General features: G+C 44.7%; 1 protein-coding gene across 5 annotated transcripts in view; it reads left to right on the forward strand.

Annotated features, from left to right (window-relative positions):
• TMEM63A (transmembrane protein 63A) overlaps window positions 1–13,597 on the forward strand; it is a 36,185-nt gene extending 22,588 nt beyond the window's left edge. For all 5 annotated transcript variants that reach the window (XM_083496077.1, XM_083496076.1, XM_083496075.1 and 2 more), the window contains 9 exons: window positions 28–134; window positions 2,030–2,116; window positions 3,486–3,545; window positions 7,270–7,432; window positions 7,987–8,092; window positions 10,410–10,577; window positions 11,433–11,548; window positions 11,984–12,046; window positions 12,557–13,597. In XM_083496077.1, coding sequence (XP_083352203.1) covers window positions 28–134; window positions 2,030–2,116; window positions 3,486–3,545; window positions 7,270–7,432; window positions 7,987–8,092; window positions 10,410–10,577; window positions 11,433–11,548; window positions 11,984–12,046; window positions 12,557–12,718 — 1,032 coding nt within the window. In that variant the 3' untranslated portion in view covers window positions 12,719–13,597. The remainder of the gene's footprint in view (window positions 1–27; window positions 135–2,029; window positions 2,117–3,485; window positions 3,546–7,269; window positions 7,433–7,986; window positions 8,093–10,409; window positions 10,578–11,432; window positions 11,549–11,983; window positions 12,047–12,556) is intronic.
• Window positions 13,598–16,565: the final 2,968 nt, after the last annotated feature.

Genomic DNA, 16,565 nt, shown 5'->3' on the forward strand with positions numbered 1-16,565 from the left:
CTTTCTCTTTCCTCTCCATCTTCACAGAACCCTGTTGTGAGCCAGTTCTTCCCAACACTCATTCTGTGGTCCTTTTCAGCTTTGCTGCCAACAATAGTATTGTACTCAACGTTCCTTGAATCGCACTGGACAACGTAAGAATATATGTTCCTTTTTTGTTAGTTAAAGACCTCAAAATTCTGTGGAAGGAAGGATATACATACTTTATAGAAAGTAGAACCGCAAAAACTAGCAGCTTCCATTCCTCCCAAGTAAACGCTGATTTTTAATGTAAACATACCATAAGGCAAAGGTGAAGTTAGACATTAATCATAGAGTTGGAAGGGACCATGAGGGTCATGCCGTATTATATAACAAGAGCCACTCTCTTTTCCCTAGGTGAGTTAACTAATACAATCTATCATGTTGTTTTTATTTGTTTTGCTAAAGTTTCTAATCAGGTGTAGTGTTTGACTTATGGGAGCCTTCACTGAAAGACTGAATGTTCTTAAGGCAGACCTGTTGTGACTATGGATTGCTTATGGCAAGGATTGGGAACATCCAGATTTTGTTGGACTCCAATCAGGTCGATGGCTAGGAACGATGACAGTTGTCACCCAACAACATCTGGAGGACCACAGGTTCTCAATCCCTAGCCTACAGCACTTATTACGTGTCTGTCTTCCATTTTTTTTAAAAAAGAAGCTTACCCTTTATCAGACAATCCCAGCATGGGTAACAGATTAGTTAAATCATTACATTTCCAGGGAGCTGAAAACACAGCACTGAACTTCAGCAATTAAAAACACCCATAGAGCCTTTCTTGGCTATCAGTTGCTGGGCAGCTATAATCCCATACACACATGGGCAAACAGATAAATGTTTGGGGCCAAAATGCCACCAGCTTTATTTCTAGAAGAAGAACATTCCACTATCAAGGCACCACCCCCAAGAAGGCCCTATCTTATGCACTGTATTTCTCCGGTAGTAAGACAATGAGAAAGCCTACCACATAGTTTGAAGGGCCAAAGCAGGCTGATTCAGGGGTGGTTTTTCCTTCAGATACCTGTACATATAAGACAATACAGTGGTGCCCCGCAAGACGGATGCCTCGCAAGACGAAAAACCCGCTAGACGAAAGGGTTTTCCGTTTTTCGGTGCACTTCGCAAGACAAATTTCCCTATGGGCTAGCTTCGCAAGACGAAAACGTCTTGCGAGTCTTGTGATTTTTTTCGCTCCCCCCCTTTTTCTAAGCCGCTAAGCCGCTAATAGCCTTTTAGCCGCTAAGCCGCTAAGCCTTTAATAGCCGCTAAGCCTTTAATAGCCGCTATAGCTCTAATCCGCTAAGCCGCTAATAGGGTTGCTTCGCAAGATGAAAAAACCGCTAGACGAAGAGACTCGCGGAACGGATTATTTTCGTCTTGCGAGGCACCACTGTACAAGCACCAGAATACTCAGCCCAGTAGAATATAGGCAACCAATGTAGATATTTCAAGTTTTGCATTATATTATCTTGGTAGACACTCCAGTCAGTGTTCTTGTCAGCTGCATTCTGCACTAATTGTAGCTTAATTAAAGGAATAACATAAAAAATAGCCCCCCCCCCGCAAGACACATTTAAAAGGCCATAGATTATTTAATCAGCTGAAGGCACCAAAACTATGTAATGAGGGCGTCAGGCGAGCCTCCTTGGGAGAGCATTCCACAAATGGGAGGCCACCACAGAAAAGGCCCATTCTCATGTTGCTACCCTCCGGACCTCTCATGGAAGGGACAGCTCAAGAAGGGCATAAGATGATTATCACAAAGTCTGGGTCAGTTCATATGGGGAGATGGGGTAATTAAGGCATTGTGGTTCTGAGCTTTATAGGTCAAAACTAGCACTTTGAATTGGGCCCACATACTAATTGGCAGTCAGTGCAGTCGGGCCAAATGGTAAAATTTCATTTTTTGTTACCTGTAAGAACTGGAAAGGTAGAAGGAAGACAAAGACCCATGTTTTATAACATAAGTATGTATCATGTGATTAATATATTTTTTTTTATATAGGTCTGGTGAAAACAGAATAATGATGCATAAGGTCTACACTTTTTTAATCTTCATGGTGCTAATTTTGCCTTCACTTGGTTTGACCAGGTAAAAACCCAGGGCCGTAGCTAGGGGGTGGTGAGGAAGGCCTCTGCCAGGGGCACTGGCGGGGGGGGGGAACGACGCACAAAATTGGCTTAAAAATATGTCCATAAATACATCTATAAATAAAAATACTGATTATTGCCTCATAAGAAAAAGTGAAAGTGAAGTGCGTGAGGAATTAAATGGGTGGGGATTGGGGGTTGGAGGAGAGGCGGAAAGAAGAGCTAATTTGTCCATGGCTAGGGGGAGCAATCTGGACTGTTCCGCCAGGGGCACAAGACCACCCTAGCTATGGCTCTGTAAAAACCACATTAGAATCCCAGCTTTCTAGTTAAGACACTGGATTTTTTGTCTGTGTGCTGAAATTTTTGGCATACTAATTACATACAAAAGTCATTTACATTCTTATGTCATGGAAAGCTAACTTCTTAAACTACTTACTTTGGCTTCTTTTATTTCATATTAGCCAGTGCACGTGTTGAGGCACTAGAGCAGGCATAGGCAAGCTCGGCCCTCTAGATGTTTTGGGACTACAGCTCCCACCATCCCTGACCACTGGTCCTCTTAGCTAGGGATGATGGGAGTTGTAGTCCCAAAGCATCTGGAGGGCCAAGTTTGCCTATGCCTGCACTACAGTGATGTTTGTGTAAGCAGGGACAGTTGAATCCATATCATCCCACACCTGTGCTCAAGCAGCAGAACATTTCCACCTTCTTGTTGCTTTCTTAAACCATATTTTGTTTTGGTGTAGTGTGCAATGAAACCTAAATCCCATTAAAATAAAAGGGATATAAGGACACAGTTCATTGCTTTTCCCCTCATTGATTTCAGTGGGACTTAAAGGCCAAAGCAGAGGTGGCACAGAAAGTCTTGGATTGTTCTTTTTATTTTCTAACTTAAAAAGCAGCTGTGAGGGGAGGTGATGGTCTTTTATGTGCTGCTGGGATGTGTTAACCGTTTCCCCAAAGTTCCCCCACCTTTCTTCCTGACAATATTCAGGCATCTGTTCTCCCCCTCCCTCAAATGAGGCAATTTCAAGGGGTTCAGGGAAATGGTATCTGCAGAAAGAGCTGAACACCCCTTTCCTGAGCATCCATACCCCAATCAAAACTGGAGGCCTTACAGCAGCTGCTTTTAAGTTTGGTTAATGGTGTTTTATTTTAAAAGTTGGGATAGATCCTTACACAGATCTCCTGAGTCACATCTGTTTTGACCTTTAGCCATGTATAACTTCCTCTCTTTTGTAGGGAATTGTTCAAAACAAAAGGGTAACTAAAACTCTTAAATAACAATGATGTGCTTAGAATGACCCTTTTGTTCACGTGTTGGCTGTAGTGAATTATGGAGACTAATGCTAGCATATTTCTTCCAGTCTCGATGTCTTCTTTCGTTGGGTGTTCGATCGCGCATCTGAATCTAGATTTAGATTAGAGTAAGTAGTTAAGATCCTTTTTCTACCTGCCCAGGGGCTTGTATGTCATCTAGATACTGTGAACAACCCTACATCTGTCTAGAATATTCAACCATTTGCTTAACCTGCAAAAATAAATTACTCTGGGAGCCCAGAAAACATTATTGCATTTTGTCTTAACAACATTGTCCATAAAGGAGTGACTCCAGAATCTACTGGTTGATGTTTACCTTTTCCTTAAACACAAATCTTGAACTTTGACCTAATAGATTCAATTTAACAACATCTAGAATCTAGGTTAAGCATGCAGCATATTTGGTACCTTCAGTGTCTCTTTTGCTTCCTGTACAGTTACATCCAACATTTTATAATAAATGCAACGCATATAATATTGAGGCATGGAAAGATAAACAGTTGTTTCATTTGAAAGACTTTTATAGAAGTGGTAAATTTCCTTTCTGAAGAAGAGATTAAAGAGAGTCTAGATGATGCTTCCCTAGCTTGGATGTTATGGAGCCAATTATTGTTATTTATGTGTATTATCACTGAAAGACACAGGAAGGTTCATATTTAAATATATGGAAGTTAAACGCAACATCTTTTACTTTCTGTTGAAGTAGTCATTGTATACAGAATATAAATTATTACTCATTGCAATTATATGAGCCACAACCTAGAATATGCTATGGCAGGAGGACAAGCATGCATTCAATAAAATTAAACCAAATTTAACTATTTTCAATTAAGCAATTATTTTCAAAATAAGCAAATTATCAAGGAAAATGCAAAAAAGGCAGCTAGAGCAATTTGAAAGTACAGTGGTGCCTCGCAAGACGAAATTAATTCGTTCCGCAAGTTTTTTCTTCTTGCGGGTTTTTCGTCTTGCGAAGCACGGTTTCCCATAGGAATGCATTGAAAATCAATTAATGCGTTCCTAGGGAAACCGCTTGCCAGGCTGGCGGTGCGGAGAAGGGCTTTTCTCCGCACCGCAAGCCTTCAGCACAGGTACGGGAACAGAGGGGAAGGGGCGCAGCGCTTTCCCTCTGTTCCCGGGGCTTGCGTGGGAGGAGGGTTTTTCCTCCCCACCGCCAACATTCAGAACAGCATTCTGAATGTTGGCGGTGGGAAGGAAAACCCTCCTCCCACCCCAAGTCTTCAGGAAAGCCAGCCGATGCCGGGCGGCGGGAGAAGGCTTTCCCCCTCCCCCTCCCGGCATCGGAGCTTCGTCCCGATGCCGCGCGGCGGCGGGAGGCTTTCCCCCTCCGCCGCCCGGCATCTGGGCTTCGTCCCGATGCCGCGCGGCGGGGGGAGACGTTCCCCCTCCCGGCATCGGAGCTTCGTCCCGATGCCGGGCGGCGGGAGAAGGCTTTCCCCCTCCGCCGCCCGGCACCGGGGCTTCGTCCCGATGCCGCGCGGCGGCGGGAGGCTTTCCCCCTCCGCCGCCCGGCATCTGGGCTTCGTCCCGATGCCGCGCGGCGGGGCGAGACGTTCCCCCTCCGCCGCCCGGCACCGGGGCTTCGTCCCGATGCCGCGCGGCGGGGGGAGACGTTCCCCCTCCCCCTCCCGGCATCGGAGCTTCGTCCCGATGCCGGGCGGCGGGAGAAGGCTTTCCCCCTCCGCCGCCCGGCACCGGGGCTTCGTCCCGATGCCGCGCGGCGGGGCGAGACGTTCCCCCTCCGCCGCCCGGCACCGGGGCTTCGTCCCGATGCCGCGCGGTGGCGGGAGGCTTTCCCCCTCCGCCGCCCGGCACCGGGGCTTCGTCCCGATGCCGCGCGGCGGCGGGAGGCTTTCCCCCTCCGCCGCCCGGCACCGGGGCTTCGTCCCGATGCCGCGCGGCGGCGGGAGGCTTTCCCCCTCCGCCGCCCGGCACCGGGGCTTCGTCCCGATGCCGCGCGGCGGCGGGAGGCTTTCCCCCTCCGCCGCCCGGCATCTGGGCTTCGTCCCGATGCCGCGCGGCGGCGGGAGGCTTTCCCCCTCCGCCGCCCGGCATCTGGGCTTCGTCCCGATGCCGCGCGGCGGCGGGAGGCTTTCCCCCTCCGCCGCCCGGCATCTGGGCTTCGTCCCGATGCCGCGCGGCGGGGGGAGACGTTCCCCCTCCGCCGCCCGGCACCGGGGCTTCGTCCCGATGCCGCGCGGCGGCGGGAGGCTTTCCCCATCCGCCGCCCGGCACCGGGGCTTCGTCCCGATGCCGCGCGGCGGCGGGAGGCTTTCCCCCTCCGCCGCCCGGCACCGGGGCTTCGTCCCGATGCCGCGCGGCAGGCTTTCCCCCTCCGCCGCCCGGCACCGGGGCTTCGTCCTGATGCCGCGCGGCGGCGGGAGGCTTTCCCCCTCCGCCGCCCGGCACCGGGAGGCTTTCCCCCTCCGCCGCCCGGCACCGGGGCTTCGTTCCGATGCCGCGCGGCGGCGGGAGGCTTTCCCCCTCCGCCGCCCGGCATCTGGGCTTCGTCCCGATGCCGCGCGGCGGGGGGAGACGTTCCCCCTCCGCCGCCCGGCATCGGGGCTTCGTCCCGATGCCGCGCGGCGGGAGGAGACGTTCCCCCTCCGCCGCCCGGCATCGGGAGGAGACGTTCCCCCTCCGCCGCCCGGCATCGGGGCTTCGTCCCGATGCCGCGCGGCGGGAGGAGGCTTTCCCCCTCCGCCGCCCGGCATCGGAGCTTCGTTCCGAAGCCGGCGGCGGGAGGAGGTCCGAGGACAGTGGGGAAGACGCGCTGCGCTTCCCCGCTGTCCCTGAGATTTCCCTATGGGCTGTCGTCTTGCGAAGCAAGCCCATAGGGAAATTCGTTTTGCGAAGCGCCTCCAAAACGGAAAACCCTTTCGTCTAGCGGGTTTTCCGTCTTGCGAGGCGTTCGTCTTGCGGGGTACCACTGTATGGTGCTTAGAAGCTGAATGCCTGCCATACATAAAATTCTAGTAGACAAAGGTTACAGGTGTATTCCTGATTTCAAAAATGTGTGGGAATAGAAATGTGATATTCAAATAGAAGTCACAACCTCGGAATAAACACACATTCTTATATCAGCACAAGCTGGAGAGCTGGGTTTAAAAATAATAATCATAAATGTTATCTCATAAACTTTCTCTTAACAGTTCTGAAGCATTTCCTTTGGGATAGAGGGGTGCCAGGTGGTTGTCAACTACTGCCACTTGCACTGTAAATCCCCTAAGTTAAAAAAACCAGCTTGCTTAATTACTAAACAGTAGGTTACTCCGTCACCACATTTGGCCCTCTGAGTTTGCTGCATCACAAATAATTATTAGTTCATCATCCAGTTGCTACTAGAACTGCTATTGCAATTTAAAATGGACAATCTGGAATTCTGGTTTCAGAAACTTTGGCAAAAACATTGTTGGAGAAATTATTGCAGAAATTGAAAATAGTTAAATGTGGTTTCATTTTATTGAATACACAATCAATTGTGAGCACGCTGCCATAGCATATTCTAGATAGAAGCAGTACCTCCTCTATTACTCCTGCATTTCTTCAATATTAGCTAAGTCTTTTTCTTTCTTTTATTCAAACACAGTTTTGCCTTGTTATTTGCCTCTTTCTTTCCATTTAGCTACCTTTTCCAACTTAGTTTACCTCCCAGAGATCGGGCATACTGGGGCATATAATGAGATCTAGTAGAGTTCTCCCCAGAGCAGGCAGGGGTAGGGGATGTTAATTGGTGACCAGATGAGGTTTTTCACCTCCTTCTTCTTCATCACTCACTTGTGTTTCTTCTTCTTCTAAAACTATGTGCAGGTGTGTCTTTTTGCCTGACCAAGGAGCTTTCTTTGTGAACTATGTGATTGCATCGGCTTTCATTGGCACTGGAATGGAGCTGTTGCGTTTGCCAGGACTCCTGGTATACACTGCTCGCATGTTTATGGCCAAATCCAGTTCTGAGAGAAAACATGTTAAGCAGGTATGAAACCTAGACCTATTGCACAAAGAATTTTATATTCCTGTTAACCATACACAGCAATGTTTTGCATCTCTGTTCATATGGGCTTCCGGCATTCATCCCTGGACTCTGGTCGTCCTGATAATTTCAATCTTGTTGGTGATTCCCCAGCTTTCTGGTGGCTTTCTGTTGGAGCACAGTTAATCTCTGTAGCACAACACTCATTCAGTGTATATCAGCTCAAACACAGCAGCTCCCCCTCCCCCAATTTTTCTTTTAGGAAGCATAGAAAATTTTCCATCTAAGGACCCCAGCATTTGAAAGTATTTACAGATCTGGCTTTTTGTTTAACTTCGTAACATGATTCAGTTCTCCTGAGTAAAGTGGCATTCTCTCAATTGTCGCAGCAAATTTCTGGCAATGCAACTGATATGTACTCATGCTCCCAAAGGTTGCTGACGCATGTCTGCTAAAATGTGGCATGCGTCACTTTTAAAATAACTGGTGTATGGAGAGAATAAGAGGCAGAATATTGTCCCTGCAACACTTAATGCAAATGTTTTATTTCCTTGTAGCACCAAGCATTTCAGTTTGCGTTTGGAGCAATGTATGCGTGGACACTCTGTGTGTTCACCGTCATCATGGCCTACAGCATCACCTGCCCCCTTATTGTCCCATTTGGTAAGTTGGCCGGTGTGCTGGAATTGTAATAGGACAAACAGGAGGGCTTGGTGGCTTGAATAGAGTATTGAGACTAATAAATGTATGTGTTATACAGTGGTACCTCTGGTTACGTACTTAATTCATTCCGGAGGTCCGTTCTTAACCTGAAACTGTTCTTAACCCGAGGTACCACTTTAGCTAATGGTTCCTCCCGCTGCTGCCGCGCCGCTGGAGCACGATTTCTGTTCTCATCCTGAAGCAAAGTTCTTAACCCAAGGTACTATTTCTGGGTTAGCAGAGTCTAACCTGAAGCGTCTGTAACCCGAGGTACCACTGTACTAGTTTCTGTGCTTGTCACACAGGGTAAGAAAAGAGCACGACAACTTAAATCATTTTGCTGCTCTCAATGGGAACTTAGTGTAGTGCTGGTTAATCTAAATACTTGTTCTGCATGCTTTTTAGGTTTGCCTTTATATTATTCTTAGTTTCCATTTGTATACTTTTTGTTGTATTCATTAGTATAGCATAGTATTTTTTTATCTGAAAGGGGTTACGCATTGTAGGAAGTGAAACACGAGAAACATTAAAAGGTCAGCGTAGACCAATAAGAAGACTAGGCTATGGATTTTGCGGTCTTGAGGATGAAAAAGGGAGTTGCAAGGTCATGAAACAACCTATGAGAACATAGGTCTCAGGTGTAGATCATACTTCCCATATATTGCAAATGTCCTAAAACATAAGATACTTTAAAACAGCCCAGAATAATCGCAAGAATATCTGGCTCATCTAAAAAGGAAACTAAACAGCTGAATAGGCCTGTCAGCATAAAGTCTTCAAGACACATCAAGGGCTTAACAGCATTGATGCCTGCTGGACAAATATTCCATAGCACAGGGCTGGCAAATTATGGTACACCTGGTATAAAAATGTTTAACATTCTTATTTACGGTAGTGCCTAGTTTTATTGCCTTTGTTTTCTGGAATGTATTTTTTTTATTCCTACAGAAATCATTCTAGATACTAAACAAAATGTGGATTCTACTAAATGTAATCTTTCATGCCAGGGATTCCAAATAATACATAGCAGAAAACAAACAAACACCAGCTGAATATAGCAACATACTTGGAAAGATGTACAGTGGTGCCCCGCAAGACGAAATTAATTCGTTCCGCGAGTTTTGTCGTCTTGCGATTTTTTTCGTCTTGCGAAGCACGGTGTCGGGAAAGTTTTGGAAAAGCTTCAAAAATCACCAAAGCCTTTAAAAACCTCAAAAAAGGCTACCACACCGCGTTCTATGAGTTGCTCTTCGAAGTCAAGTCGCAACTGTATTAACGGTGTTAAGAAAAAGGAAACAAACTTGCAAGACGTTTCCGTCTTGCGAAGCAAGCCCATAGGGAAAATCGTCTTGTGAAGCAGCTCAAAAAACAAAAAACCCTTTCGTCTAGTGAGTTTTTTGTCTTGCGAGGCATTCGTCTTGCGAGGTACCACTGTATCTGATCTTTGTTTCAGTTTGATACAGCAAACAGGCACCATTTTTGCCAACTGAATTTTGGTTAGAAATTGTGTGCTTTGTTTTTCTGTAAAATCTGGTTTCCCAGAAACAAGCATTGGTTTTTATGTTTCAATTATAAAATATTTAACACCCTTATGTAAGCTATATGTTTGTCTTCTAATAACAGTTAGGTTGCGATCCTGCTTATCTGGGAGTCAGGTCTCATTGAACTTCTGAGGAGACAAGCATGGCATTTCTCTTCTTCTGAATGGAGATCCTGTTCTTTATACCACCAAAAGTGTGGTGGTTGTGTTTTTCCTTTGCAATTATTAAACAAATAAAATTATTAACTAAACAAAACCATAGTGAATTCCTCAAACACATGGTAACAGAATGCTAATAGTTCTTCACAGCTGAACAAACACGTTACTAGTGTGCATCACAAAATAAACATGAAAAAAGCAGAATGTTGGATGGGATTTAAAACAACAGAACTTTGCTAGTTCACACAATTTAAAGCAGCGACGTCTCGATGGAAAGAGCACATGCAAGAGCCTTTCCTCATACCATATAATGGCATCCCACAAGAGGAAATGAAGCATTTGTATAACCTTATAAAACTGAAGCTGCTAATTTATTCAAAGTCAGTAGCAAGAGTCTGGTATTTTATATGCTGTTTACCTTTTGATTCCTGGCAATCACTGAGTCTACAGGCACAAGAACATTTTGGTGCCTTGGCTTGTATAGAACAAAGGGGACAGTTAGCATCTTCATGGTTCTGTGGTGAGAAATGGCAGCAGAAAAAACATTTTTGTAACTCTGACATTATTTCCTATTTTCAGGATTAATTTATTTGCTCCTAAAGCATACTGTTGACCGCCACAATCTCTACTTTGCATACCTTCCTGCAAAGCTAGAGAAACGAATCCATTCTGCGGCTGTGACTCAAGCCCTTGCAGCTCCAATTCTCTGCCTGTTTTGGCTGTATTTTTTCTCCTTTTTGAGGCTAGGTAAGTATGTGTGGCGTGCAAATGGTCAGACTTCGGAGAGGCCTATGTAGCAGGCAAGTAGTAATTTTTGTTGTTGAACATGGATATCTCTGCGCTGTGTGAGTGGGAGCAAAGGGCAAAGATACAGCTGAAGTGTAGGGCTGCCAATGCGGGGAACAGCTAATGGTGCAGTCCCAAACACTGAGACCCAAGGACATAGGCAGATCTTCTAGCGCAGGGGTAGCCAGCAAGGTGCCCTCCCCATGATGCTGGACTATTAACTCTCAGCGTCCCTGGCCAAGTTGCCTGGGAGTGTTGGAAGTCAGTCCATCGAGCAAGGCCGGCCTGCCCATGAGGCAGACTGAAGCGGGTGCCTCAGGTAGCAAAATCCCAAGGAGTGGCATCCCCACAGGTGCCTTATCCACCCCTTGCCATCGCTGCCGGAGAACCCAAGAAGTGGCAGCGATTTCTGGCGAGACCTCCTGGAAATCTTGCTGCTACTACTGCTTATAACGCGGGGGGGGGGGGGGCATAATAATGTGTCAGGGAGAAGCGGCTGCAGCTTCTGGGTTTTGGCAAGATATGGCCGGAAACCATAGCCATTTCAGCCTGGTAAACAAGGCTTCAGCGTGATAGGGGGCCGGCACCTTGGTATTTCAACTCAAGCGGTGAAACAGGACAGTCGCCATCGCCACATGGCAGAACCCTGTTCTAATTTAAAAGGCAGAAGAATAGTTTTCAAATGATACGGTACATTCCCATATTTCAAGATTTGCGTGTGTTACCCGCTTGCTTGTGTGTGCGGCTGCTGAGATTTCCCCACCCTCTTATCTCATTCCCTCTTTTATTTCATATTTTGTAAACATTTCTCCTTAGGTTTTAGAGCACCTACAACTTTATTTACATTCCTAGTTGTAGCCATAGCAATTTGTGTTTGCATCGGCTATACCTGCTTTGGCTGCTTCAAGTACCTCAGCCCTCTGAATTATAAGGTAAATCACTCTTATTGTATCTGGGAGTTGCCAATCATTTCTGCTTCACTTAATTTGGCACTTAACACTAAATCCAAAGCCAGTTGAGCTACTTTATTCATTTATTTGGTGGTTTTTGTATGCCACACACTGTCAAATATGATTACAGGGTGGGTTACAATCAAATATAACGCATTTTAAACAATAAACCGTTAAAGCAATTACATCAGTAAAGCTAAGTTCTGACTAATTAATAGCTTACCCTAGCTGTAAATATTTATGTTAAAAAAGGAGGGAGTTCTTCCTGTATAGCTATGTACTTGCTTCTTCGTGTTAAATGATAGAACTGGGAGTACTGGCAAACAGGAGCAATACAGTTAAATATTATGTTTTACACAAGACTGGGCATATTTTCACAAATTTTAATATTTGTCTCTTCTCTATTGATACTTGCAGACAGAGAAAAAAGATGAAACGGGGACTGATGGTATTTCAGTAACAACAACTCGAAAATCTGCTGTAAGCATTTATCAGAAAACAATTATTAATTCTTCTCGGCAAAGCAAGTTTCTTGCCAGGAAAGGATTTGTTTGTATCAGCAAGTTCTGTGGTGACAAAACACTTGCTTTGGTTGCCTTCAGGCCTAGCTGACCTAAAGTTCTTCTGTTGACAAAATATATTCTTGCATAGGTTTTAGGTGCAACAAAGACATATTTAGAAAACACATTCTCTACAAACTAATAGTGTTCAGATATGGCCGTCTTACTTAGTTTGAACTAAATATTCCAAGTTTTGTCCTTAATCATGGGGGGAAAGACTTTTGTAGAATCATGAAATGCTGTTTCTCCTACTAAACACTCATTTCTGGTTTAAGAATCCAGAGAGGAACAAAACAACATTCAGCCTCCATGCAGAAGATAGGTGGGAGAAAGAAGAATAGGGGATGAGATAAAAATATTTGATCCATTTTGAAATTATCATATCTTGCCTCTTTAAATTATTCAAGATTCCAATTTTCTGCCGTTCCAGATGTTTGTACCCCATGTTCTACTGCGTTCTCCTAATGAAAGGTCAGTTATGGATAATTTGGACCACCAGAACTATGGCACCATGGGAAAAACGTCTGTAAAAAGGGATGCTGTCATTCATGTCTCTTATCCTGAGGAACCCGCTTTCTTTGGAGAGATGTAAACATGTGTGTCTCCTCGTCAGGGACTAACATAAGGTGGCGCCCTTGGACCTCCGGAGTTCACAAAATATTCTGTGTCGCACAGTCTGTTTCTTCCAAAGGGAGCACCAATCTGGGTTTCATTTGCAGTGCTGATTTTACAAAGTTGCCACTTTGGGTTTGGTCATTTTTCTAGGTCGTTGCACAGATTGTGGTACATTTATACTGAACAACAATGCTCAGAGGAATTATTTTGGGTTTACTTGTTTGCCTTTATGGAAAGATGTGACTGTATAGACAAATGCTAGATCACTGGGACCAAAAGAGTTGTCAAACGTGGCACCTACCTTTTGGGGTTTGGGTTTCATTTTTTGGTTTTTAAAATTATGCCTCCTGAATTTTAACCATTCTGTTAAACACTTTTGGCTTAGGTCCAAAGGGCACTCCTATTTTGATACCAAAAAAAAGCCAAGCAGATGTGATCTGGGGAGCCCTCTGGTCTTCTTCCAATGCTCCAGTTGGCTGAGGTGCTGCTTCTCTTAAAAAAAGACAGACTATTTTTCTGCAAATACAGTACAGAGATATGATGTTCCAAAACTATAGGAGATGACAGATTGTATTTATATGAGAACTTTTAAGTAGGGGCTAAATTTGTTATTATCTGGTCACTATTTTAAGGGCTTCTTACAAGGGAAGTTTATGAGCCAAACAATAAAGGATATGAACATTTTATCACTTTTAATCTCTCTGCTTTATCAAACAAAGATCTGCTTTAAGTGTCAAGATTACCATAAGTATGTAAGACATTTTTTTAAATTATGAAGTAGGTATAAATGTTTACCAAAGGCTATGTTAAAGGATAATTAAGCAATCACATTCAATAAAACACAAATTCAGATACATTTTGGTGACTTAAGTGTATTGATTATCACAAAACTTTATGAAATGTTCAGACCTACGGTGTTGGCATAAGAATGCCCACATTTTGTGCCCTAAAATTATGCAAATTAAGCATGTTTTCTTTGCTAGCCTGCCAATATATTTTACTTTTGCTAGCCATGGGGAAGGGTATAGGGCTATGCAGTACATGAAAACCCACTCCCTAGCTAGTGGAAAATCTGCTAACTCTTGTGTCGTGTTTATGGGCTTCCAAAGACATTTGTGGTTCAAAACTAGGTGCTGGATAATAGGCCTCTGAAGAACTGACATGTAAGCACAGTAAATAAAAAGTAGTAAAATGAATTGGATTAGTAAGTCCATTACATGAATGTAAGCAGCTATTTGGTTCCCAAAGTTCACATTATAGTCTCCATTTGCATTTAACTCTTCTATTTTATTGCTTGCTCAGAAGCATGTGTGATTGTTATTTTCTGCCAGTTCTTATCCGCAATAGAATAATTTTATATTACTTGAGGTCTTCAAAGTATTGTTGTGTTTGTGCTTTCAACACAGAACTACCAGCAACCTACTCCCATTTTCCTACGTTGATACTAACTTTTCAAAAAGGTACCATATTCTTGCTGTATCCTGGATCTTGTCCAGAACCTCATATTCAACATAATTGACTCTTTGTAATCAGGAAGGACTTACTCAGTTTTGACTTGCTTGAACTGTTTTACAAGTCGTGATCTTGTTCTGAATTTTAAAACTGTATGGCCTGCAACAGTTGCAGTTGTTAGTTTTGGAAATTACTTACCCAGAGTCTGCATTTTGTAGAGTTTGTAACAGCTGCAAGGGACTGCTTTGGATAGTTTGTGGCCAGCTGAGCAGGGGCAGTATTTCAACTCTAAATGCAGCTGTTCAGTAGAACACCAATAGCGAATAAGCAGAGAAAGGCAACTGGGCTGAAAGCTGCTGCCTACGGTTGTTGATACATAAAAGTCTTCACCCTTGCACGTTTATTCTTAAGTTATTGCAACTATGTCTCCTAGCAGTCGCATGGTGTGATATCACGCCAGTCTGCATATAGTGCAAAGTGCTAGGATGGCAGCTGGAGCAAATGTGCTCTTCCCCTCTTCCTGACTGCCGAGCCTGGCATTCTGGCATATTTGGTCATCTTTCTCCTTGCAGCCTGCAAGCAGCTGTCCCTTGGGTAGCACTTAAATCAGAGCCAGCTGTCTGTCTTCTGCCTACATAAATGTTTTAATTTTGAACCCTTACGAAGGAATGTGGTAGGGATGGGAAGCTGGAGTTGTCTCGAAATGTGCCAGATTTTCCCCTATTCCACTAATCTTCATCCCTAACCTGTTCTAGTATATAATGGACTCTGGGAATTTTGGGCATTGCAGTTCTGTACGCCAATGCTCTCTCTAACAGAATTCTCCACACCTGCACCAGACTACAATTGCTAGGATATTTTGAGGGAGACCTTAAGAGGAGCCTGCTAGATCAGACTAAAGGCCCATCTTAGCCCAGCTTCCTGCTCTCACAGTGGCCAACCAGCAGCCTATGAGAAGCCTGCAGGCAGGACCTGAGCACAACAGCACTCCCCCCCCCCACTGTTACTCAGAGGCATACTGATGTAGAGGGTGGAGGTAGAATGAAATCATGACAGGTGTGTGTCAACGTATATTGTAGCGCAGGGGTGGGCAACCTGCAGATCAGGGGGTGTCTGTGACCCTCTTAATTTCTTGCAGACGGAAAAGAGGTAGCATAACAAATGAAGGGTCTCTCTGTATGTGTGTGTGCCTAACCACTTTTGGGTCATCTTCATCAACGTGCAGTCCTACGAAATGTGGACATCAACCCACCCATGATGTAGATTGTATGCATGGAATGGATGTCTAACTATTCTGTGAGGTCTGTTTTGGAGCATATCGTGTCGCCCTCCTCTGTTTACATTATAGGGTATGGATTACAGTATACATGCCTGTTGACAGCTGGCAATGCTCATCTTGAACCACTGCTTTGGGATGTGGCACAAAGTATTATCTGGATCAAACTTCTAACCCTTCCTCCTTGGAAAAGCAGACCCTTGGAGGGTTTGGGGGGTTTGTTTGTTTTTCTACAATCAAGCGGTATATAAATGTTGTGAAATAAATAAATAGCCACATGTCAATCTGAAATCCCCCATTAGTTTCAATCATATAATTGGTCTTAAAGTGATGAATCAGAACCCACTCGCAGCCTGATCTAAGATGGGTCACAACAGCATCAGCACCATGGTAAATATGCAGTTAAAAAAAGGGGGCGCCCCAAATGCCTGTTTGGGTTAAAGGCTGAAGACTGCTGAATTTATATGAAACTACATAAGCCAGTTTTAATAGCATTGGTATGGTGGGCAGGGTGGGAAAGAGAACCAGGAAAAATACTCTTCTGTCATCCTCCCCCCTTAATGTGCAACAGAAATGCGGGGAATGTATTTGTAGAGAAAACAATCAGAACAATGTGAACATGTTATTAAATCACTTTTGCAGCAACTCAGGGGACAGAATGGCCTATGGACCCCTATCCATTAGCTGGAAGGTGAAAGGTTAATGTCAGTATACAGAGCAACTGCTGCAGTAAGACTTGCCACAGACCAGAAGGGAAATATAGCTGGGCTTGACTGGAGAGCAGACTGAGCCACAGGGTACGCTCAAGAGAGCAGAGTGCATCCTATGCCACCCTGGTAAGCCAAAGTTACTTTGGCACCTGAGACAGAAAATCAGCACGTTTATTAAATGGTCACAGATGAGGCCAAAAATTAATACACCAACATTATACAATTCCTAATACATGCGTAGCTAAAACTGATGATGGTTATATAAAGTAAGGACACAAGCAAACCATGCTGACAGTAAAAAATAGAGTAATAATATATTACATATCTGTCAGTTTGCTGTGGACACTCAGAATCTGGGACCTCAGGGCCACGCAAGACAATACATC

The sequence above is a fragment of the Podarcis liolepis genome (assembly GCF_965112155.1).
Source record: "Podarcis liolepis genome assembly, chromosome: 3".
NCBI lineage: Eukaryota > Metazoa > Chordata > Lepidosauria > Squamata > Lacertidae > Podarcis > Podarcis liolepis.